Below are 25,024 nucleotides of genomic sequence, written 5' to 3'. Positions count from 1 at the left end.
AAATTCCATATTGACACATGGCCCCAGTCTTCAAGACGTGGTCACTGAAGCAGACATCCCCATGTGTCCATAGGCCCTGGAGGCCTCGTAGGGACTAGCAGCCAGGAAATGTGTTCTTTTGCCTTTTCTTCTGGTGTCTCCCCTCTGTGTTAGAGAGACACCGGCACTCAGAATATGTGACTGAGTGCAGTTTAAGTGGGCTATGGCTTCAGTGACTAATGTACTCTCCCTTGCGGTAATTTTTGTTCCCTAAGGCCCAGCCTCACTGGTAGAAGCAGCTTAGCCAATGTAGGATTACCTTACTCCATCAACCTACAGACAGTGGTGGGGCAAAAGTGTTACCCCTCTTTGAAATACTCCAGCTGGGAAGTCAGCCTCAGAGGAAGAAAAACTGAGAGTCTTAGAGAAAATAAATGGGGGGGAGGGGGAGGCAGCAACAGCGCAGCAAATTAAATGCACATGGTGCAAAGCACAAGGTCCGGTGTAAGGATCCCAGTTTGAGCCCCCCAGGTCTGCAGGTGTCTCTCTTTCTCTCCCCCTCTCTGTCCTCCCATCCTCTCTCGATTTCTCTCTGTCCTATCCAGCAACAACAGTGATAAACAACAAAGGCAAACAAAAGGGAAAAAATAACCTCTTGGAGCAGGGGATTAATAGTGCAAGATCCAAGCCCCAGCAATAACCCTGCAGGCAAAAAAAGAAAAGAAAGAAATTAGTGTTCACAGCTCCTTATGGAGGGATTAGTGAGAAGGGGTAAGAAAAAAAAATAGGTCTAAGAAATCAGATGCAATTGGTTCCTACCCCACCTTTTTTTTTTTTTCCTGCCATGGGAAAGAGAGAAGTAGGAGCACCGAAGCTAATGACTGATACTGGATTTCCATTAGAATTGCCATCACTTAAGAAGACTTAAAATTCTTTCTTTTGATATTGCCGATTTAGACTCCAACAGAAGCGACTCTTCCTCCAGAAACAGTCTCAGCTGCAGGCATATTTCAATCAGATGCAGATAGCAGAGAACTCGTACCCACAGCCGAGCCAGCAGCTGTCCCTGCCACACCAGGAGACGCCACCGCCGTCCCAGCCACCGTCGTTCAGCCTGTCCCAGCCCCTGAGCCCCGTCCTGGAGCCTGCCTCTGAGCAGATGCAGTTCAGCCCTTTCCTCAGCCAGTACCAGGAGATCCAGCTGCAACCCCTGCCCTCCTCGCCAGGCCCCCGAGCCCCACCTCAGCTGCCTGCTCACTTGCAGCAACCACCTCCACCACCGCCGCCACCGCCGCCACCACAGCAGTCGGGAGCTGCCCCTTCGCCCTTACAGTTCCCCTACCAGACTTGTGAGCTGCCAGGCGCTGCCTCCCCTGACCCAGACTACCCCACCTCCTGCCATTACCCCATGGACGGGGCCCAGCAGAGCAGCATGGCAGCGCCCAACTGCCCCCGGAGCTCAGGACTGCAGGAGGCCCCCTCTAGCTACGACCCTCTCACTCTCTCCGAGTTCCCTGGACTCTTTGATTGTGAAATGCTGGAGGCTGTGGACCCACAGCACAATGGCTACGTCCTGGTGAATTAACCTCAGCACAGGGAGACAGGTTAAGTGAAGGAAGAGTGTGTATTCCTATTTTTATTCCAGCCTTTTACATTTGAAGCTTACTTTCCTGCCCTCCCCCTAAAGGGGGAAAAAAATCAAGTCGCCCAACTGGAATCGGAGGGCCCGGCTAGGTGGATGTCACTCTCTCCTGGCTTTGTCCCACCACAAGTGTTCTGTGGCAGTGCTGGAACATAGTTGTAGGCTGGAACTCGTGTGCTTAGGTCAAATGGAGCAAGCTCTCCTGGGAACACCAATAATCGTGTTATAGAAAACCAGACCTAGGTTTTGTGCAGAACTACACCTATCCATTACCAAGGGGAACCTTGGTGAATGCAGGAAAAAAAAAAAAAAAGTGTGCCATTATATGTGGGCAAAATTAAAAAGGCAATATATTTTTGACTGAATTCAGGCAACTTATGTCTTCGAGGCAAACCAAGAATACACAGCGGAATTGATGCACAGGAACTGAAACTGTACTTCGTCATTATTGAGTCCGAAGTTCTGAGCTGCTGGTGCAAGTTGTCCCCAAGGCCACTGCAAAGCAGTGAAGTATGAGCCTTGTTTCAGGGGCCACAAATAACAGCTGGTACTGACCCCTGAGACTGGCAGGTGTCTCCATCTGGGAGAGGTGACACCCACCCGCACTCCCACCCCCCCCCCAAAGGTGCCCTGGACTGCAGTGTCAGAGTGTGTGCAGAGTGCCTGTGATGTCACCTGCAGAGACAACTGCAGGAGCCGCATGGTGGAAGAGATGAGGAGAAGCCACCAGGAGCACCAGCTCTGGGCATCAGGGGACAGGCTTTTCCAGGGACCTTCCATGGAGACTCCTGGCTTGAGGCTGTCAGTCTCTTTTAAAAAATGTAGTAACTACTTTGACTTTACACTATATGTTGCTAGTAGTTTATTGAGCTTTGTATATCTGGACAGTTTCATATAGGGCTTAGAAATTTTAAGGACAAGAAAAGAACTTTTATCTCCCATGTGAAGTGGTAGTGCTGTGCCTTTTCCCCCAGATCATGCTTTAATTATTTCTTTTCTGTAGAAATCAAGTTTTCCATTTTTATGTCAATGCTAAATCCAAAGTCACTTCAGAGTTTGTTTTCCACCATGTGGGAATCACATTCTTAATTTCCTGAAAGTTTTGACTTGTAATGAAATGTTCAAGTATTACAGCAATATTCAAAAAGCCACAGATGTGTTAACCATTCAAGCAGATCATCTGCCAAACTTACAATCTTACTAGGAAAACTTTACCTTTACAATTCATTCGTCAAAGTAAGTTAAAAAAAAAAAAAAATCTACAGCCAGTTAACTATAAACCTAGAAGTAATGAGTAATCTGTCATTTGGACAGGAAATTCCAAGTGTTATAAACTCAGTGTTATTTACAAAGACTAATATTTCTGTCCTTTAGATTGATTTGTCTAAACAGCAGATGAAAAGCGTTAAGCACAAAGCATCTTCCTTCAAGCACAAAGAAGAGAGATACTACACTGATGCTGCATCTAGAAACACCTTTAAGTTGCCTTTCCGCTTTGTAGTAAGTGTCCAGGCAAGTAAGGAAAATCAGGAAAGATCTAAGGAGCTGTGTTCTGGCCCCTTGAGCAGCCCTGGATGTTTGACGCCATGTGGTGTGGGCCTGTAGGTGTCAGCAAGAAAGAGGGTGTGGTAGGTGCTGTGACTTTTAACGATATACGGTGAGAATCCAAGAAGAATGAATTACATTCCTTCTATGGGTTGTTTATTCCTCCGTGTGCTTAAGACTAATGGTTTTATAAAACAGGTAACACTGTTTGAGAGATCCTTTCAGTCAGATCTCGTAATCTGTTTTAAGTCTTTGCAGAATAAGCCAGTTAGAAGACAGGGCTTGATTTCTTTAAACTGGAGGGGGGAAGGATGGTTTCCCACGATAAACTACAGAAGCACTGTAATATTTACGAAATTAAAAGGCCTTCCAGATTAAAAATGGGGGCTGCTCATTTCAGAGTCAAAGGAATGGCAGTTAGATTGGCATAAATACCTGCCCCCAGCAAGGCCATGAGCCACTTAACCCAGGAAACCTGGGAGCTGTGGCCGACAATTGGGCTGACAGGTGAGGGGCTGCGGAGAGCTAGTGCAAACCCCTGAGGGAGAAGTCAGGAAGCACACACCTGACAAACAGCATTCGTCCTGCTGGCCCTGTGTTGTCAACTCTTATTTGCTTTTCCCAATGACTTCAAGCAGAAATCAATCAATTCCATAACCTGTATTTACTGGAATGTCAGCTCATGGGAGGAGACTGGTTTTGTTGGTCAGTCAGGTGTTTACTCACGTCCGTTGCAGTCCCCTAACTAGTGGCTATTGGAAGCTTCTAAGCAGTTTTCCTTTCACAAGTACTAGAGTCTAACACTAAGATGGCTTAGTACCACTCTTATGAGAGGCTACTTTGAAATGACAACTTTCTTTCCAGTCAGTTTCATATTAGCAGTGTGTACACTACTGTATAATAATCATTAGCTTTATTATCTTGTAAACCAGGCTCCTCTGAAGAGACTTTGGTAAGATGACCGTGAGGTAAAAATTTCATTCGACAAAAAGTGCAATATGTGTGGTACTTTATTTCCTGTTTTATGTTTTTTTGTTGTTGTTGTTCTTTTTTCTTTTTTTTTTTTTTTAATCCAGGGGTATTAGTCTCTGCTTTGGGAAAAATGCACTAGTTCTGCAATTTCCAGTTGGGCAAGTGTGTCTTTAGTATTTACATGAAACTGATATGCTGGTCCCTGAAAGACAAATAGAGTGTGTTAATACAACAGAAAAGAGGGGAGGGATCCAGCCTCAATTCCTGGTGAGCTACACTAACCACCCCCAGCAGCCCACTCACCACTGCTGCCCTCCCAGGCCTGCACTGCCCCCTGGCTGCCTGGGGAACAGAACAGAAAGCAGATGGAGCTTCCCCCTGCCGCTCCCCCCCCCCCCCCCCCCAGACACACACACACACTCCACTTCCTGGGAAACATCTGGGGCCCACTGAGGCCAACTTAAGTGGAACTGAAGGACTGTTAGGTTTGAAATGAACAAAACTCTTCCTATCTGTATTCTGTCTTCTAGGGAACAGAAAGATAGTAGCCTTTTTGCCTCAGAAGTAACTGGTGTGTTTAAGTAGTTGGGTTAAGTGAGACAGAAGTGAAGTTAGGACACTCTTGCCTCCGTGTCCCTAGATAATGATTGGGGGGTGCTGCCCTGTAGGAGGAAGGGCCATCTGTGCAAGCATCACCAGCAACAGCAGTGTCTTCCATACCCAAGGGCATGAGGTGCTCAGAGAAAAGAATATTCCTCCTTGTCAGGACTGGGGAGAAGTGTGTGCGTGTGTGTGTGTGTGTGTGTGTGTCCCCAGCTAGGAGGGACTGGGTGGCCAACTAGAGAGGTGAAAGCAACAGCTTTTTACTAGAGCTGGCCAGGGTGTGGTGACAGAAGCAGTCCCGTCAGATGCAGGCAGCTGAGGAGTTTTCCTCTGTGAGGTCCTCTAACCTCTCGTCAGAACCCCGCTACTTAAAATTGGCTTCTTCACTAGGGTCAGAGCTTTCTGCTCTAAGCTCCCTGTCAGCTTAAAGTGAGTTCAGGCTCCAGAGAACTTTGTCGCATTCCTCCTCCTCCTCCAGAACCTATGTGTAGTGTCCTTTGACAGCACTGGGCCCAGGGAGCAGTGTGGATCCCCGTGCCGGGGCTGACCTGAGCTGCACCTGCACCCTCAGCTGGGCTGCCTCTACTGCCTCCTTGGAAGCCACCCGAGCCGCTCGGTCTCTTTGTGCCTAGACATCAAAGGTAAGAACTGGAGAACAGGTAGTAAGTTGGAGTCATTGGATAGGCAGGGATCTTGGAGATCTTTACAGAACTTGGTTTCACAGGGAGGTAGAAGACAAGTATCATCTGCCTGTTTCTAAACTGGACAAGAAAACATTTTCAAAAACCGCTGTCCCGCCCGCCGCTGACAGCTCTGATGTGCTGCTCCTAGGGCAGCCGCCTGGGGAGAGACTGAGGCTGGAGCTTTCCGTCTTGGGCCAGCCTTCCAAGGCCACATTAGACCCCCAGGGTCTTGGAATCACTGTGCCCCTCACGTTTTTTTCCCAGTTAAGGAGGCTGGCAGGTGCCTGAAGATTCCCAGCTGCCCGTGTTGCACCACTGTCCCTGTCCACATCTCAGCAGGGAGATTTCGACACAGCTGGCAGAACCGGGCGCTCAGGACTGCAGATTAAGAAACAAGCAGCAGTGCTGCCCCGAGACTTAGCCAGTCAGAGTTGTGATGGTTCCTCCCCAAATATTCAGCTCCCCTGACAGAAAAGAGCAACAGCTTCTGTTTGTACGTTAATTTACCAAGCACTTTCACAAGCAATCTCTTCTAGTCCTGACAACCATTCCCCAAAGTTAGTTGGACAGATACAAGCCTCATCTTTACAGCTGAGAAAACCAACACTCTGGAAAGTCTGTGTGACCTGTCTGGGGGCTCAGGGCTCGTGAGTGGAGGAGCCAGGACAATCGTTTGGGTGTTCTGGCTCTTCCACCTCAGCTGTAGCCATTGACTTCCTTGAGCAAACAGCTGTATTAAAGCCCCCAGTATGGCTATGCACTGGGTGAACATGACATTGTCCCACCTTACTCTGTTTGCCAGCTGCTTGGCCTCGGGAGAGAGGTGCCCTGCATGAACAAGGTGGAAGGAGACACCTCACAGGTTGGCCTTCCTCCCGCTGCCCTGTTAGCCATGGCAGTTTAGGCTCACGTCTAGTTTCTCCAAGTTACAGTGTCAGCTCCCCACCGCAGTATGTGCTAAAGGGATCTCATTGCAGAGCTCAGGCCACCCGCACAGGTCAAAAGACTCAACCTCAAGAAAGAGGGCCGCTCTGAGAAGAATCGCAGGCAGCCTGGATTGGGGGTACAAGGGAATCTCTAGTTAAGGCTAAGGAAGTGCTTGCTGATCAAACACTTAAAATGTTAACATACTGAAAACTTTGTCTTTTCAGAAGCAGAAACCTCGGGTGGGTGGGTGGCTGGGTAGTGGGGGAGTTTTAAAAATAGCAGTACTAAGAAACATCCTGGAAAAATATGACCCCAGACTGGGCTAGCATTATATCAGCAAATACTAATAGCTGGAACTTGCCTCTGGCTGTGTGATGCCTGTCTGCTCAAGATTTGCTCAGTCAAGGAAATTCAAGTGGTGATGCCTTCCCATTACTAATCTGCCACCACCAAAATCTCTGAAGGGAAAAGAAACAGAGGCGGGGGGGGGGGGGGTTGTGGGCTGCAGTGTAAAGAAAAGCAAAACAGATATTTGCACTTTGTAGAATGGGCAGGGGTATTTGCTTTTCTCTGAAGGGGAGAGGGTGGTCGTTGCTAGATGTTTGGTCTGTGAAAGCGTTTCTTTTGATAAAGTTAATCTAATTGTTATTTTTCTGTGTGCTTTTTTGTTCTTAATTACTAAGAAAAAAATCCATGAATTCAATAGCTTTGGTATTTTCAGTACAAATCATAATAGCTCCAATGTGAAAAAAAAAAATTTGAAATGTAACCTGTCATTCAATGTTAGAAAATTGCCTAAAATGCAGTTTAATAAATGATCTTTGTATCAAACAGTAATTTAAATGGGGTAATTTTTTGCTAGGAATATGTACTGTTTTTATGTTTTCAACCCTCTTGAATTCAAATAAAAACTTGTTTTCTATGAGCCTGGGTGATATGAATATCAGGCAAATGAGCTAGGGCCTTTACCTCATCCAGCCTGAAGTGGAATTTTTAAAAGTATGGAAGGTGGTTATGTTCCCCGAGCTCTGGTGCTCATTTCAGGCTGCAGAAAAGGACAGTGGATAATGTTCTCATTGACGTCAGCAGGGTAAATAATACCTTGCTCTGAAATTGCCCAAGTACACGTTAGCCACTACAGAACGCTGACGGAAGCACCGCTAACCTCAGCCTACACACAGCTTGAGCCAGCAGGGCACTGCCTGCTGCTCCCCAGCTCCAGAGTTGGCTGGGCAAGGCCTCTCGGCAGGAGCAGCAAGGAAAGACCAGGGGCCAGAAGGTACAGCTCCCTGTTCAGGGTGGTGCATGGTCTCCAGGGCCTGCAGAAGGCTCTGCCCTGTGCGCTCCCTCCCAAGATGGGCACCAGGCTCTCTGGCCTCAGGTGCTGGAGAATCCATTTGCTGCACTTGGGACTGCTTTCATGCATTTGGGACTCGTAGTAGGGCCAGACCCTGAGGGAAAGGACGGCATTAAATCCTGCTTCCTGGCAGCAAGTTCAGCTGAGATTTGCTTTCACTCAAAACTGTTCCCAGTGAGTCCATATTATAGAACGGAGACAGCTAGCTCATCTAAAGGCTGGGTGTGGGGAGAAGGCGGCCAGGACAAGAATAGAGGGAGCCCTCTCTGTCAACTCCTGCTGCCCCAGCACCACTCAGCCCTGCTGCCCCCCCCCAAAAAAAAAAAAAACAGCTATTACCCCTGTGTTTTGGCTACCCAAGAATTCATAACACTGATTTTCGGGTGTGTGTCTAAGGGAAACACTCAATTTCAGTAATGTTATGCAAACTTTCCTCTTTCCCACCAGATTTCTCCATCATCTTTGAAGTGCCAAAAACAACCCCAGTGCCCAGAGTACAGACAGAAATATCAGACTTGCTAGCAGAGACTGGCCAGAACTTGAGCAGACGTGGGCCCCTGCCTGCTGTATCCTCTAGAACCTCCTACAGTTCTGAAGTCAGGGAGGCCTGCACTCCAGAGACACGGGCACCTCTGCTTGGCTAGGCTGGGGACAGGGCTGTCAGGGCCCCGGCAGGGGGGGGGGTACACACAAGGGCCCCAAGGCTTCTATTCCTAGCAACCCACTCCTTTCTGCCCGCCCCCTTCCCAAGAAACCCAAGGATACAAACTTTAGAAAAGTCATTTCAAAGGAAACACTGGTTCCAAGACCTCCTGAGGCCCATTCAGGTCAAATGAAGGGGGTTTGGACTACACTCAGTCCTGTACTTTGCAGTGTCCATTCCTGCAGGGCCTTCTGACTGAGAACCTTCCAGTCCTTCCAGGGTGGCTGCAGGTATGGAAAGCTCCCCCTGCTCTACCAGCAGCACCAGAACACTGCCAATAAAGCCTGACCTTTGAGCACTGGGTGCCACGTGGACAGAAATGAAATGTCACCTGCCAGGATGCCAGCTGATAAGCCCTGTGGGCTGATAGCATGGCTCCGCCCTTCTCACCATAGCCTGGGCCAGTGATGTTGCCCTATAGCAAATGACAGGCGGAGCAGCCCAGGAGGGATGGGACAGTGCACTCCGGCTCTGTGATGTCCCTTGGCAAACAGATGTGGATCTTGGCTGCAGTTGAGGAATCAGCCTCATTTCAGACATGAGCCCTCACTGACATGCTTGCTTCCACCCCGGGTATGACTTGTGACCACCCTGGCCGAAGCTGAAAGCCAGGCCTGGCAGAGTGGGGCACTCGCAGCATGCCTCCCCATCTTAGCCCACCACCACCTCCTGTGCAAATTTCCAAGGGACTTTCCTGGGGTGGGGCGTGACTGACTCAGAGCTGAGCTGACTGGTGTACAGAGGCCTGACACCCAAACAAAGCAGGTGCAGGACTGAGCCAGAGTGAAGAGTCCCAAATGGGAGGGACCTTCCCCCCCCCCCCCCCCCCCCCCGTAGCAGAGTTCCCTAGAGCTGGCTGGGTCAGAAACTCAGAAATCCTCCTCGGCTCAGAAAAAAATAAGGCACTGGAGACCTGGCCTCTCAAAGGGAGAACTGAGTCACTTTCCCATCAAGCAGGTTGAGTTCCTGGCTCAGTCTCCCTCCGCATTCCCCAAAGAAGAGGGGAGAAAAGCCTGCCTGAGCTGTCTACTGCACACCAGAGGCCACCAGCATGGTGGGGGAGTGGGGCCCAGAGGCTTTTCCTAGAAGCACATCCCCATAGCAAAGACCAAACTCAAAACACTTCAGCTAACTCTACAGTTGACTCCCATCTGAAGCCCCCTGAGGGTGATCACCAGAGAAGCCCCAACAGCACAGTCCCTGTGCCAGCAGAGAGACGGCCAAAGGTCGGGCAGGCAGCTGGAAGGAGCCCAGGGATGGAGGCCAGCCAAGGATGACCTGGCTGGGAGCAAGGCTGAAGAACAGTCAGTCGCCTCCCCACCCCCTGGAGCAGCTACCCTGGTCAGGAAGCCCCCTGGGGCTGGGCAGTGCCTCCCTGGCCTCTACCAAGAACAGCCCGGAAAGCAATACATGACCTCTGACTGAGCCCCTGGTGCTACCCCCGGTCCTGCCACTAACCTGAACGAGTCACTGTAGACTCATTCTCCCCAGCATAGCTGGCTCAGTCCACAGGTTTACTGTGAGCATCTCACACAGCCTGATGAAGGTGCTTTCCTCTCGTAAGAATGCACCTGGAGGGGGCCAGGCGGTAGCGCAGAGGGATAAGTGCACATGGTGCGAAGCCCAAGCACTAGTGTAAGGATCCCGGTTCCAGGTCCCGGCTCCCCACCTGCAGGGGGTCACTTCACAAGTGGTGAAGCAGGTCTGCAGGTGTCTCTCCCCGTTTTCCCATCCTCAATTTCTTTCTGTCCTATCCAGCAGCGACAGCAGTAACAACAACAATAAACAAGGGCAACAAAAGGGAAAAAATGGCCCTCAAGGAACAGTGGATTCGTAGTGCAGGCACCGAGCCCTAGTAATAACCCTGAAGGCAAAAAAATAATAAAATAAAAATAATGCATCTGGAGACCACACACACACACACACACACACACACACACACACCCCTTGTCAGAGCATCTGCCCATCTTGCCTTCAATTAACCCTTTTCTGTCCCAGCAGCAGACACAGAAAATGCAGCCAGCGTGTGCAAAACCACCTCACAGACTTAAAGGTGGGTGTCCTGGGCTAAGCACCTCCTCCAGTCTCAAGACTAAACTTAGCCCAGGATTCTGAGGCCAGCAGTGAGTTCTGAGAGGTACCAGCTCTGAGCTCCAAAGACCAGGCCATCTGTGAGAATCCACATCTTACCTACAGAGAAGTAGCGTTCCCCTCCACTGCCAAGTTTAGGACAAGCTTTTGGATGTTAAAGGGGTTGGCAGGGCTGCTCTGTCCAAGTCCCCACTGTGGAGAAAGTATTTGAGGGCGCCACTTTGGCTGGTTGGGAATCCACTGCTGACCACTCTGTGACCTTGGGGATCCAACAATTTTAGCCAGAGAGTCTCTGGGATGGGGCCACAAATCCCCGGGCTTTCTGCTGGCAAGTCCTTAGATTGGACTCAGGCCCCACCAATTTTTCAGGTTCAACAGAACCACTGTCCACTGGCCCCAGGCTTAGCCCATGGGGGACTCTTACCCTTTAGTCAGTCACAGCCATGCTCCTTAGTCAGCCCTGGACACACTGGGGCAGCACCAGACACCAGATTAACTGCCTTGCAGGAGGAAGGCAGACAGGCCATGCAGCCTCTGCTCCCGCTGCCGCTCCCGCTCCCTCCCCAAAGCTGACTGAAGACAGGCCCTTTGGCTCCAAGACAGAATGGCCCCCACCTGCTGTTACTGGAATCACCTGGCTTCCCACCTGGTTTACCACACTGGGCAGGCCACAAGGCAGAGACCTAAGGGCCCAATTGACTCTGAATTTGGAAGAACTAAGGAAAACTAACTAAAGCCAAGTCAGAACACGGCGAGGGGTGTAGAAGTGACTGCTCGGCACAGGACAGAGGAGGGTGAGAGTACTGCCTCCCCGCTGCCTGAAACCATTATTTATGGACACTTCACTTCATGTGAGTCTCCAAACCTGGGCTCGGCATGGAGCCTGAATGTCCCTCACAGCTGCTCCTTCCTGCAATAACAAGACTGACATCACTGTTGTCAGGGAAATGGTGTTTTGATTAAAATCATGTGACAGCTACTTTGTGATTCAATAAACAATCTCTGTTAACCCTCGCCTGACCCAGGCCCACAGCTGCTGTCAGCCTAGAGCAGGCTGTGCACTGGCCAGCCGGGTGGAAGTCCCCTTGCCTTGGAGAGGCAGCCAGCTGATAGGGGGCTGCAGGGTGTACTGGGCGCCACAGTGTTCCCTAGCAGGACCTCCATGGGGGCACTGGGACATCCAGAGCACAATCAGCTCTGCAGACCCCTGGGGCTGTTCTCTGTCAGACCAAGTGGCAGATCTAGGCCCAGGACATTGAATGGCTGCTGCAGGGTCTGAGGTCAGTGCCCAGAGCTCTTAGCGGTCCCAGGTCCCACATTCAGGCAGCTGGGTGAGTTTGCTCAGCACACACTGCTGAGTCAGTGAGGGGTTAAGAACAATTTCTAGCTTGCAATTGGATGACTTCTTGGATCACTCACTTGGCTGCTGGCCCCTGACATGCAGGGCTCTGCCTGGCAACAGCCAAATCCCTTTCCATCTCACCCTTGGGTCATTTTCCTTAAGTGAAACAGGCGCAGGGAAGGCTGCCTGAGTCACAGGACAGGGGATTTTTCTGCACTGAGTAGACTGCAGCTTCAGAGACCTAGTGTCTCCAGGCCCCCATGCCAAGTCAAGACCCCGATGGAGATGTGACGGAGGTGGGGGCCAGAGGACACCCAGGGTGATGAGACTTCAGATTGTACCAAGTGCTTGAAGGAGGTGCCTACCTTATGGAGGCTCAGGGCTGGCAGCCAGGCCTGCTGCCCCAGGTGCCTCAGCAGACCTGAGCAAGCTTGCCGTACCAGGGCCAACATCCCACACCCACAGCAGGGGCACACCTGAGTCTGTAGGAAGACCAATTCCTTCCTTCCCAAGGAAGACTGGTTTAGGTCTGAAAATCCCTATTATTCCAAATCCTTCAGCCAAGGAGTCTTCGCTAAAGCCAAGTTCTGTGAAACAGACACCAGGATGCAGAAGGCTGACCGCTCAGGGGCACTGTCTCCCTGGCACCGCCCTCCTCAGCATGGGCACTGCAGACAGCCCTGAGCCTCCTGGAGCTGACAAGCCCTGCAGCTGTGGGCTCCGGACAGGCGTACTCAGTGGTGCAGGAAGGGGAGACTGTTTTGAGATGAAAGAGTATAGTTCAGGGCCTGGCCAACAGGAAGAAACTGCCATGGCCTGGGTTCAGGTCACATAAAATGAAAGAAAAGCCATTAACATTTAGAAGGGAAACCTTTTGATGTGAGACTCTTCAAGCAACTCCACTGGAGTGGGTGTGAATAGGCCAAAGCGCAATCTGGCATCTGCAGAGGGGGCCAAGCCACCGTGTTGTATCTAAATATATATCTATTTTTTTCCTAGCAGAGCAACTGCTCAATTCTGACTTATTGAACCTGGGAAATCAAAGCCTCATAATGGGAGATATTTTCACAGTCACTATGCTGTTGCCCCCTAATGCCTGTGTTGAAAATTTTCTTTTAATATTTATTTATTCCCTTTCGTTGCACTTGTTTTATTGTTGTAGTTACTGTTATCGATGTCGTTATTGTTGGATAGGACAGAGAGAAATGGAGAGAGGAGGGGAAGACAGAGAGGGGGAGAGAAAGATAGACACCTGTAGATCGGCTTCACCGCCTGTGAAGCGACTCCCCTGCAGGTGGGGAGCCAGTGGCTCAAACCAGGATCCTTACACCGGTCCTTGCTCTTGGCGCCACCTGCGCTTAACCTGCTGCGTTACCGCCCGACTCCCGTGTTGAATTTTTAAGGGTACCTATGAGGCAGAAGCACTGCTCTGCACTCCTTCCCCAGAGTGGCACCAAATGGTGTTTGTGAAACACGCAGGCTGTCAAAACAATTACTGACAGAAGTGCCTGAAAAGCAATGCTATCTGAGAGAAACCGTGGCAGGTAAGAACTGTTCTGGGGCCGAGCAGCGTAATGGTTCTGCACAAGACTTTCATGTCTGAGGCTCTGGGGTCCCAAGCTCAGTCCTCAGCACCACAAGCCAGAGCTTAGCAGTGCTTTGGTCTCTCTGTATCTCTCCCTCTCGCTAAAAAGTAAAATAGATTTACATAAAAAAGAAAGAACTGTGTTCTGTGAAGTAAGACTAGCCTGTTTCTAGAAGCCTCATCACTAAATGCCCTTACCTCTGATCTGGAGGTGGAAAGTCCTCTAGCCACAGTATGACTGAGCTTGGGAAAGCCCACCCCAGCCCTTAAGAGAATTGCTAGAATGAAAGAAACATATGGGCTTTCTGTAATATCCTGCCTGGACCCTTAAACTGTCTCCTGAGAGACAGTTCAAGGTGCTGTTCTCTGCCCCAGCGGCTGCCCACACCCACCTCAGTCCAGGGGAGGGGAGGACGCAGGCCTGGGCATCAGTGATGCTTACCTTCCCAGTGTCCTCGCCAGGCCCTCTAGGTCTCAGGAAGTGATTCTTGTCAGTCCCAGGGACACTGGGCTCTTCACTGCCCTTCACAGGAAAATCTAGCTTCCTCAGTCTTTGGGCCACCACTAGAGATACAGACAGAGGCACTGTAACAGTCCCTGACCATGACGTGCCCCCGTTTCCTCACCAGGATGCCCTCAGTTTACCAGCACGGTGGTGGAGAAACCGGGAACCTGTAAGCACGAGGGCCCCTGTGCAGAAAAAGCTGGCTCAGCTCAGAACCTCACTGAAGGTGGCTCCCCTCAAGAGTCGTGGAAAGTGCCACCTCATCATGTCTTTAGATGCCAGCTGGCTGCTCCCCCACTTCTTGATCACTGATGGCCTACAGAACCCCACCCGAACAGAAAAGGCCCGGTGCCTTTCAAATCTGATAGCATCAGTTGAGGAGAACAACTCTGAAGGAATGCCTTGGCTTTCCTACCCAATGAGTAACTGAACTCTCCTCATCAGAAGATTTCCATCTCAACATTACGTAATTTCCTGGAAACAGTGGGCTCATGGAGGCAAACAGGGAATAGTGAGACTATTCTGAGTACAAAAATGGGCTGGAGACATGCAAGAGGACAGGAAAGAGAGGAGCAGGGAGCTGGATGGAAACAGGAATGGGAAAGAATCAGAGGGAAACAGTTACATAAGGGCAGGCCACAATCGCTTCATCTGTTCAACCAAGGAGAACAAGGTGACTCCTCCTTCTTCCTCCAGTTTCGTATCTGAGCAGTAGAGCAATAGGCCTTTTGAGTGCCAGAAGAAACAAGTGTCACAGAATTAAAGCTAAAGGCAAGAGGGTAGGACAAGCACCTAGCTTGTCTGCCCACCCTGCCCATACATCGACAGGGAGATGGAACCACTGTGATTTCTACAGGAAAGCACCAGACTTTCAACTCAGTGACCACATTGTGTTTGATAAAACTACAACAACCAAGTACTGCCTCAGCTTAACAATGGGTCAGGAATTATACTTCCCCCCTCGAACATCTCCGATGTGTGGAAACCAGTTCAAAGGTCAGGTGCTATCTTTGTGGAGCCAGGACAAACTGTCCAGTTAAGACCTCCAGGGCCTTACGCCACACTCACTGGCTAAGCTGAGGGCTTAGCCAAGAGCTGAGGGCTAGTCTTCCTTTTTTCCTTCCTTCCTTTAAAGACAGAGGCAGAGAGAAAGTGAAAAAGAAAGGAAACAAAGTTTCCTTCAGTGCAGTAGGGGCTGAGCTCAAGTCAGGGTGGAGCCCATGGCAAAGCAGCACACCACTGAGTGGGCTATTTCGCCAGCCTAAGGGTCATTATTTCAACAAAGTCTCACTAGAAACCACACATTAGCCTTAGCTCAACCTGCTTACTTTTATTAAACAGGATGCATCTTCAAGTTTGTATCTTACTGGCAACACACACACACACACACACACACAAAATCTGGCCTCTGTTAAGCAGGTGAGGGGTAAATTCCACGTAACTTATAGAAAGAAACACTAAGATGAATTCCACTGTCCTGTAGACATTTCTGTCCACATAAAGTATATCTGTGTGTTTTCCTTTCCTAATGAACCATGCAGCTCAGTATAAGCTATCTATGGTGAAAAACTACCATGGCAATGTATGTTTGGGGCTATCACATAAATCGGAATGGAACTATGGTCTAAGATGGGGGACTGGAGAGTGTTAAAGAACTTATTACTTGAGAGCAGTAAGATGTGTCCTTGTGTCAATGGGAAAAATGAGATGCAGTTTGGTGCCTTGATGATTTACTCCATGCACACAACACATCAGGGGACAGATGTGAGAAGTTAACTAAACGCATTTTTATTAAGCACCTACTAAATACACCAGACAATGATCAAGGCACTGGCCATACAGCAGAAAACAAAAATCCCTGCCCTTATTATAGAACTAGAACTTAGATTCCAGTGAAGTCAAGACAGGAAAACTAATCTGGGAAGAAAACTGCCACGAGTAAGAGTAATTCTTCTGAAGAGAAGCAGCAGGGATTCTCTTACTGTGTAAGTGGGAAAGAAATAATGGCCTTCCTAAATGGTTCCCCCAGGAAGACACAGCCCCGCAGAGCTTCTGACCCACAAGAGAATTCGAGGGATTTGGTGTGTTCAGGTGAGTCCTAGAATGGGAAGCTCAATGTGTGGACTCCCTAGGGGCCACACAGCAATTCCAAGTCTATCCCCAAACCAACAGCAGTTTCAACCAAAGAGCAAAGCAATGGTCGTGCAAGAACCAAGACAATGGTCTCTAGAATATAAAACTCAACAAAGAAAACATATCCTGAAGAAAAAGACATTAAGATAAAAACGTTTACAGCAGTAATAGTTCAAGATACTAAAATTCAAATGCACAGAAGATTTTCTGCTTAATCCATAGCCACACAAGTAATAAAATTGAAACCTATTTTACGGTGATTTTTAGCAGTTTTAAATATAGGCTGGTCGTGTCTGATTTTAAATGTTTTTCTAAGGTAAGACAAATGTGTACATAGTTGGTTAAACTTGGCTCCACATAACAGTTTAATGTACAGAGTTTGATAGAAATCTTTAGGCCTTCTTCACAAAACAGAACGGGGTTTGAAGTGGTTGTAATCAAGGAAACAATTCAAAAACCAAGACAGAAACAAGCAAACTGTATAGCAGGATTCACTGAGAGAATAACAGACTATAGCAAAACCTCATCAACTAGTATTCATAAGGGACAAAGAAAGTTAATTTGGTAAAAAAAAAAAAAAAAGTAAATAAATAAGTGTAAAAGAAGAATATTCAAATTCTCCAATAAATATTCATGTATATAATTTGGAATGCATCTGAAAGGTGAGGTCTCATAAAAATCCTCATAGAACCTGTTTTAGAACAACTGAAAAGAGTAATTAGCAATTAGCATTTCAACTGATAAAAAATATATATTTTTTATAAAGACCACTTAAATTTGTTTAGCTTGAGACAAAATACACTTCCTTATGTGCTGCTAATTTGCCTCAATGAACCATTTGGCTGAACTTAAATTATCTTAAACTCCAGGAGGAATTAATGAGGCTTTACTATAAAAATGGGAAAACAAAGATTTCAAATGATAAAACTCCAGCATTGCTCAGACCAAAGAATTAGTTGTGAAATTTGCCCGAGAAGTTCCTACCACACTATGTAGCAAGTACCAGACTTAACACCACTGGAAGCGGAACAGATTAAGAGCAGGAAATCCTCACAGTAGAATAGCAGCGGCTCCTTTACTTACTAGATATCCAAAGTTGCGAGTTTAACAATAAACAGTGGAAATTCTACTTAGGCTTAGAAGGAGGCACTAAATTTAAAGTTTCTCAAAAGAGAGAGAAGTACTTTAGAATGCAGTCACAGTGGTCAACTGTTGGAATTCAATTCGGTTTCAACGTCGTTCATTAATTAACAGCAAGGTGTGCCTGCACTTCAGGATGCTGAATGACATGATTACAGTCCAAATCAAGCAAATAAAAACTAAAGCAACCAATACGTGAACCCTGAGCTTCCACATTCCCCTTCAATATGCGATACTGATGCAGACCATCATTATCCAGGGAAATGGGGCTTTTCACTAGTCAAATCTTGATGTGTCTCCCAAACAGGGTACTTATAAAGTAAGTGATTCTCAAGCATTTACATTTGAAATAATAGAGACGCACACTGATATATATATGACATCATAGAATCACTCACTCACTCAGTGTCAGAGTCCAAATGCATCTACCCAGGTTCAGTCAGTAGTATGAATTAACCAGAGCCTGGTTTAAGCAGTGAGAATGCAGAAGCCCAGATGCTTCCTGATAAACTGGGAGATAATCAAGAATGACTATAATCAAGCATCAGGAATGGTCACAACGATAAGAATGGATTAAGTATAATTATCACGACAAGGAAGATGAGTAAAAAAAGATCTCATTTCGTCTTTAGAAAGAATCAAGTCACTGAAATGTGATTTCTTGTAAGTTGCTGCCATTTGCTTGGTTGCAGTCTTGAAGGCTCTCCATTTTTTCTCCACCCAGCATAAGACCACAATTGACTAGAATCTGTGATAAGAATTTAGTAAAGTCTTTTCCCTCCTGCTCCTCATTATGCCAACGCAAGCACTAGAAAATTCCAAACAAAATCAAGTTAGTGGTAAAGAAAGTTCATGAGCTACCTACGTGAACATTATGCATGACAATAAAGATCCAAAAACCTAAGACTATGAACCTGTCGCTGTGGCCAGTTTCATTACTCAACCAGGCTAGGCAGGAATTAAACTTTCAAAACTGATTAAAATCCAACGGGGAAAGTGTTCTTACCACTAAAAGTCATAGTCCTACCAGTCCTAGACATGAATGTGAGAAAATGGCCAGTCCATGTATGAGAACATAAGAACACATGAATGGTGGGCCAAGAGGATTCTATCCCAAGAAGGGGTTTGCATTCCAGGGCTCACCCTCCCTTGGCTTCCATATACTTATAATCTTGCCTACTTAGCATTACTCATACCCTCCCTGTTAACCAAAGCATAAGCCGCAAGGCAGGAAAAAGCAAGACATACCACTTATAGCCTCCTGTGCAAAGTATTTGACATCCATGTCTTCGTCTTGGCCTAACTTCTGAAGAACGGGCTTAACTTCCTCCTGCAAAGCACTAAAAGCCAACAGTGACAGCTATGTAAGGCATTCTTCGGGGTCAGAGAAGTCTTATGGTAAGTTTTAGGGTTTAGCTTGCTTAATTTTTGAAACACCTATAATTATGGCATGTTCTGATTTTTTTTTTTTTTTTTGCCTCCAGGGTTATTGCTGGGGCTCAGTGCCTGCATCATGAATCCACTGCTCCTAGAGGCCATTTTTTTCCCCTTTTGTTGCCCTTGCTGTTGTAGCCTTGTTGTAGTTATTGTTGTTGTTGATGTCATTTGTTGTTGGATAGGACAGAGAGAAATGCAGAGAGGAGGGGAAGACAGAGAGGGGGAGAGAAAGATAGACACCTGCAGACCTGCTTCACCGCCTGTGAAGCGACTCCCCTGCAGGTGCGGAGCCGGGAGCTGAACCGGGATCCTTATGCTGGTCCCTGCGCTTTGGCCACAGGCGCTTAACCCGCTGCGCTACCACCCGACCCCCAAGCACATTCTGATTTTTAAAGAGGTTCTTAGCATATTTCAATGATCTACACATATAGTGAGCTATAGTATAAAAGTCAGAGCGGACTCTCTCAAAAATGTAAGACTACTTGTTTACTTTAAGCCCATTATTAGGTAATGTGAAAACCACTGAATTAAGTTTTATCTACTAAAACCCTCGATAAAATAAAGAGTTTAATCTACCATTAAAGCAAAAACAATATGAAAACCTTACTCAGTGTCGAGAATTGGTCCAATTTTTTGTAGAGATTTGGCCACATTGAAACGAACATTCGCTACTTGGTCTCCTGCCATTTTCAATACAATGGGCAGCATCTGCTTAGTGGTTATTTCCTGGCCACAGGCTTCAGACAGTGCCTAGGAAAAATAGATTTGCATATTTAACACTAACCTTTTCAAATATTCCCTCAAATCTAAAGAAACTAATTAATATTTTGTGAGTGAGCAAAAAGTGTTTCTAATTTAAGCATGAATGAGGTGATATAAAATAACAGCATCCAAAGACTCACAGAGAGGCCCGGCAGTGGAGCACCCATTTGAGAACACATGTTACAATGTGCAAAGACCCAGGTTCAAGCCCCTGGTTCCCATCTGCATAGGGGAAACTTCACTAGTAATGAAACAGTGCCACAAGTGACTCTCTTTCTCTATCCTCTCCCCTTCCTTCTTGATTTCTCTCGGTCTCTATGCAATAGCTACCTAAAAACCTGTCTGGAAATATAACAACAAACTCTGCCATATTCATAGTGAGAAAGGAGAGAAAAAAAAATAAACCACAGTATTAGCCCTGAATTCACCAGTGACTTGACTTATATAGATTTTAATGTCACACAATTAATATATTCTCTCACCTCTTATTAGTCAATTTAATACATATGTTCCAAAAATAGTGCTTTCAAAATTCAGAAAAGCTGTTGTTTCCTTTAATGCTTGAGCTTAGTAACAGCTCTGTGATACTTACATTAATGCAAAATAATGTGGTCATTCTATGCAAGTAATTAGGGTCATTTGCCATGACTAACACCTTGGGAACAATGGTGTTTTGGGCCCAGTCTGTACCAAACTTCTGAACCAGTTTCATGAGGTTGTTGGTGGCAGCTTCACGAATGGCATACACTGCAAAAGAGGTGAAGAACATACATGCTGCTGTTTACATAGTAAGCATAACCTAGCTTACTTACAGCGACGTCAGAAGTAAACCAAAAGCAGAACTTCTCATACGCCACATTCCAAATGTAATCATACTGCAGTGGCAAGTGCGCTCAACTACAACTCATAATGCACTGCTCTGATCTTACTATAGTTTCAAAATGCATACTATAACTAAGGAAAAGAGAAGAAACTTATTAAATGTACCATTAATTAGCAATGTTTACTATGTGCTAAATTTTATAGAAATATCTTCTGTGAATAAAAGTATTTGTTTCAACATCTAATAATTCCCTACATCATCACTTATAATAAAAGACATCACAAATCTAGACAATAAAGATCTGAGTCACTCTCTTATTGTTGCTATGTACAGCAATGAGAAAAGACAGGCCTCACACTACTTCACAAGCTCAATAAGACTCAGAATGTGGGATAAACAAATTTAGGATGGTGTTACTGGTTCCTTATTCTACTCTCTCATCAGGCAGGTCAAAGGCTGCTTGGCGACAGGATGAAATTCCAAGCCACGACCTCAATACCAAATAATTTACACAAGACTTCCAGAGTAAACATAACAACTCTTCCCATCCAAAGATCCTTTCCAGCAATGGTATAGCTGAGAACAGCTAAGGCAGCATAGCCAAAGGAATACATAAGTGATTACACTATACAAATTCACCAAAGTCAGTGGAAGAAACATGTCAGTAATAGAAGCACTATGGAGCAGCTTGAGTTAACTATTTTACCCATAAGGCACATTCCTTCCCTGCACATCCACAAGTCTTTGTCTTGGTAGCAATGGTCCCCTCATATACCCTTCTTTAGGTAGAGCTAGCTGGAGTATCTCTCTATTTGTCCCTCATCTGCTCCAGATTCACTGTATCCTAATGCCACTACTGTAAAGAAAGGATCTCTCAAAATAAGCATAGACAGAATGCTCACAGGCTCAGCCTTGACTCCGACCTTAATTGCACTCAACTCTACTTGGCCAGATGCCTACTATGTTCTTGGCTCCTCTCAATTCTGTTGTCATAAAAATGCAAACCATCCCACATTTCTGCCTGGCTTTCTCTCCTTGTTTCATCTCTCTTCCTTCTTCGCCCTTCCCTCTTCCCTCAAGGTACAGCACACTAATAAGTTTCCTCTAAACACCTAGCACATTCTTTATTAGTGCTCTTACTTTGATCCTTTTCCCTTCTAAAAAAAAATACATATATATTTTTTAATTCCCTTTCTAAACTCCCCTCTCTGATTAATATGGTCCACTCAATGGGAAATGTGGGCTATAATGTCTTCCTTGTATATCTCAATCTTTCACAACATCCTCTCAGTAGTTTAATAACCAGGAAGGGGGGGGGACTTCAAAAAATGTAACTGATTGGTGATCACTACATAATCAGCTTAACCTGAAATGCAAATAGCAAAGCAAGAGAAAATTTGTGATTAGGTACAAAACTTTTCTGAGCTGAGTATTTCATTGGTTCACATAACAGTTACAACCCCACTTAGTAGACTGTTTCAGTAAGAGAAACAAGGCTCCCTCCCATGCCTCAAGAGAGAAAAAAAATCAGAAAAAAGAAATAATCAATTTGCATAGAATAATCCTACATAGAAAGAAGTGTTAGTTATTTAACTCTTTGTCGAACATTAAGACTTTAAAGTTCCTGAAGAATCTTAATCTAGAACACCAGCTTTCAAAGAAAGTAGAAGGTATAGAATGATCTACTGGAGCACATTCTTCTTCCCACTAACCACTGAATGTCTCAGAGATTACATAAGCACTTCTTTACTAAAAAAAAAAGCCTTTCCTATGACTTGCCAAACTTTTTTTAAGCTTCACTTCAAAGGGAGTGTGGGGTGGGAAAAGCTCTAGAAAAGTTGGAGGACAAGGGGAAAAAAATGTTTGAGAACGCTGAAACTATACATACATGACTTTAGATAATTTACACATTTTTCTTAGCCCTCTCCCTTCAGACTCTGTAAACCAAGTAACTTTCCACATGATCCAAATATGCTCTTAACAAATCCATCATACTGGGTGGTGGCACACCTGGCAGAGCACACATTATCATGCACAAGGACCCAGGTTTGAGACCCTAGTCCCCACCTGCAGGGAGATAGCTTCACGAGCAGTGAAACAGTGCTGCAGCTATCTCTCTACCCCTATGTCCCCTGTCCCTTTCTATTTCTCTCTCCCTACCCAATTAATAAAATATAAATATAACCCCCGAGAGTTAAAAAATAGGAAAGTTATCAGGGGAGGGAATGGGATATGAATTTCTGGTGGTGAGAATTATGTGGAATTGTACCCCTCTTATCCTCTGGTCTTGTCAGTGCTTCCACTTTATAAATAAAAATTTTAATAAATAACTAAATAAATAAATAGCAGACACTCAGAAGTAGTAGGTATGACTCGGGAAGAGAAGGCAGGGCCATAGAAAAGAAAATGGACGAACATATAAATATAAACTGCTACAGAAATAATAGTCAACCCATATCTGTGATCTTATGAGAACTAATGCAGTTTCCAATGGAGGGAATAGGGAACTCTGGTGGTAGGAAAGGTATGGAATTATACTCATTATTTTCCAATTTTGTAAATCAGTACTAAATCACTAATAACAATCTAAAAAAATAAAAAATAAAAATAAATCCATCGGCATGTACAAGCAAGCACAAATGTCCCTGATCCTCTAAAACATCCAATCATAAGCACCCACTGGTGAACATACACTCAGGGTATACAGAAGATGCTGTGAGGTTCTGGCAAATGTCACAATAAAGCGACCGTGTGTAGTCACTGTGGCTCTAAGGCCTACCACCCTCAGAAGTCGGACAGTGGCAAAGCAGCTGCTACCTGGCCAACCACAAGATCAAGTTTAACTGTTGATGAAACACCACTGGGAACAGTGAACTGCAGCACCTCAACCCGTATACTGCAAGCTCAGGTATGGTTTCCATGAAGGAACAACACCCTCCACATGTGGTGCTGGGGACTGAACTGGGAATCTCAAGCTTGAGAATCAAGTGCTCTATCAGCTGTGCTACCTCCTGGGTCTAAAACAGACTTTGATGGAAGAATACTGGCACTTCACTGTTAAGACATGGTGCGGTGACACATGCTCATGAAAAGGTGTCAAATCATACCTCTCAAATATACGTCTTGTAAACCTTTATTACCTCAATAAAAAACTAAAACAGGAAAATGATTCAGTGGCTGGGGAAGTAGCTCAAATGGCAGAGCACCAGACCTGTATGCCTGTGATTCCCAGTTTGATCTCCAGCACTGCATTCTCCAGAGTGGAGCTTGGGCTCGTCTCTCTCTGCCTCATGTGAAACTTGTTCTCATATGTAATGAATAAATAGATAAATAAACATTAAAGTTAAGGAAAAATGACTCAAATTTCATTAGAAAAAAATCAAATTTAAAAACTAAGGCCAAAATAATGGGGACTGGGTGGTAGACTACACGTTACACCATGCTTTAAGACTTGGGTTCAAGCCCCTGGCCTCTAACTGCAGGTAGGAAGCTTCACAAGTCGTAGATCAATGGTACAGGTATCTCTCCTACTCAGTCTCTCTCAAAAAAAAAAAAAGCCAGGGTAAGGCTAAGGGTAAAGGGAAGGGAAGGAAAACAGGCCGGGTGGGGGTGCATCCAGTTAAGCGCACATATTACTAAGCAAAAGAACCAGATTTGAGCCCCCGGCTCCCCACCTGCAGGAAACCCACTTCACAAGCAGTGAAGCAGGTCTGCAGGTGTCTATCTTTTTTTTTTTCTCCAGGGTTATTGCTGGGCTTGGTGCCTGCACCATGAATCCACCGCTCCTGGAGGCCATCTTTTCCCCCTTTTGTTGCCCTTGTTGTTGTAGCCTCGTTGTGGTTATTATTATTATTACCATGTTGATGTTGTTCATTGTTGGATAGGACAGAGAGAAATGGAGAGAGGAGGGGAAGACAGAGAGAGGGAGAGAAAGACAGACACCTGCAGACCTGCTTCACCACTTGTGAAGCGACTCCCCAGCAGGTGGGGAGCTGGGGGCTCAAACCGGGATCCTTATACCGATCCTTGCGTTTGGCGCCACTTGTGCTTAACCCACTGCGCCACCGCCCAACCCCCAGGTGTCTATTTTTATCTCTCTCTCTCTCTCTCCCTATTATCTCTCAATTTCTTTCTATCCTATCTAATAAAAATTAAAAAGAAAAAAAATAGGGAAAAAAATGGAGGCTGGGAGCAGTGGATTCATAGAGCCAGTAACCCTGACAGCAATTAAAACAAAGAAAGAGAAAAAGAAATAGTAGGAAGTAAGAATGTCAAACTTGTGTTCAAAAGAAATTAAGTAGATGTTGGACTTTGATGAAACCTTTTCTTTATTCCTACACTGGTAATGCAAAATAACTGATTAGATTAGGGTTCTCTTCTAAAAAGGAGATAAATGAAGAAAATGTTATGTGTACCAAAACATTAGTTTTTCATATTAGCATTAAACTTATCTGCTTACCATGGTCCACAAGCCAGGCCATACATAAAGAATTTAGCTTTTCATCAAAGAATTCCACACCCTATGGATAGATACAGAAGATTCCATTAATATACCTCCAGAGTTACAGATAACAAAATATTGTATACACCAAATATAAAAAGTGGTCTGATAGGTGGTGGAGAGGAACCCTCTTCTTTCCAAGTAAGCTAAACTCATGAACCAACTATGCTGGGGAGACAGGAAAATGGTTATGCAAAAGATTGTCAAGCCTGAGGCTCTGAGGCCCCACATTCAACACACCACCAGCCAGAGCTGAGCAGTGCAATGGCATCTCTCTCTCATTAAAAAATATTA

At 46.0% G+C, this 25,024-nt stretch overlaps 2 protein-coding genes across 17 annotated transcripts in view; one reads left to right on the top strand and one right to left on the bottom strand.

Annotated features, from left to right (window-relative positions):
* Positions 1-2,303, top strand: part of SIK2 (salt inducible kinase 2) — a 119,632-nt gene extending 117,329 nt beyond the window's left edge. The window contains exon 15 of the mRNA XM_060180086.1: positions 937-2,303. Coding sequence (XP_060036069.1) covers positions 937-1,564 — 628 coding nt within the window. The 3' untranslated portion in view covers positions 1,565-2,303. The remainder of the gene's footprint in view (positions 1-936) is intronic.
* Positions 1-25,024, bottom strand: part of PPP2R1B (protein phosphatase 2 scaffold subunit Abeta) — a 75,590-nt gene that overhangs the window by 29,512 nt on the left and 21,054 nt on the right. For 3 of the 16 annotated variants that reach the window (XR_009546784.1, XM_060180091.1, XM_060180094.1), the window contains exons 11-15: positions 24,689-24,749; positions 19,999-20,153; positions 19,252-19,394; positions 18,456-18,547; positions 13,872-13,993 (exon numbers count right to left, since the gene is read on the bottom strand). Coding sequence is in view for 14 of the 16 variants with exons in the window: in XM_060180091.1 (XP_060036074.1) it covers positions 13,872-13,993; positions 18,456-18,547; positions 19,252-19,394; positions 19,999-20,153; positions 24,689-24,749 (573 nt within the window). In the remaining 2 variants the exon portion in view is untranslated. Of the gene's footprint in view, positions 1-4,158; positions 4,341-4,535; positions 5,498-13,871; positions 13,994-15,699; positions 18,016-18,455; positions 18,548-19,251; positions 19,395-19,998; positions 20,154-24,688; positions 24,750-25,024 lie in introns of those variants that run through there. The other 13 variants (XM_060180087.1, XM_060180093.1, XM_007538417.3 and 10 more) reach the window with 11 other exon arrangements.

Source organism: Erinaceus europaeus, chromosome 20, assembly GCF_950295315.1.
Source record: "Erinaceus europaeus chromosome 20, mEriEur2.1, whole genome shotgun sequence".
NCBI lineage: Eukaryota > Metazoa > Chordata > Mammalia > Eulipotyphla > Erinaceidae > Erinaceus > Erinaceus europaeus.
This window is presented reverse-complemented; position numbering and strand designations above follow the sequence as displayed.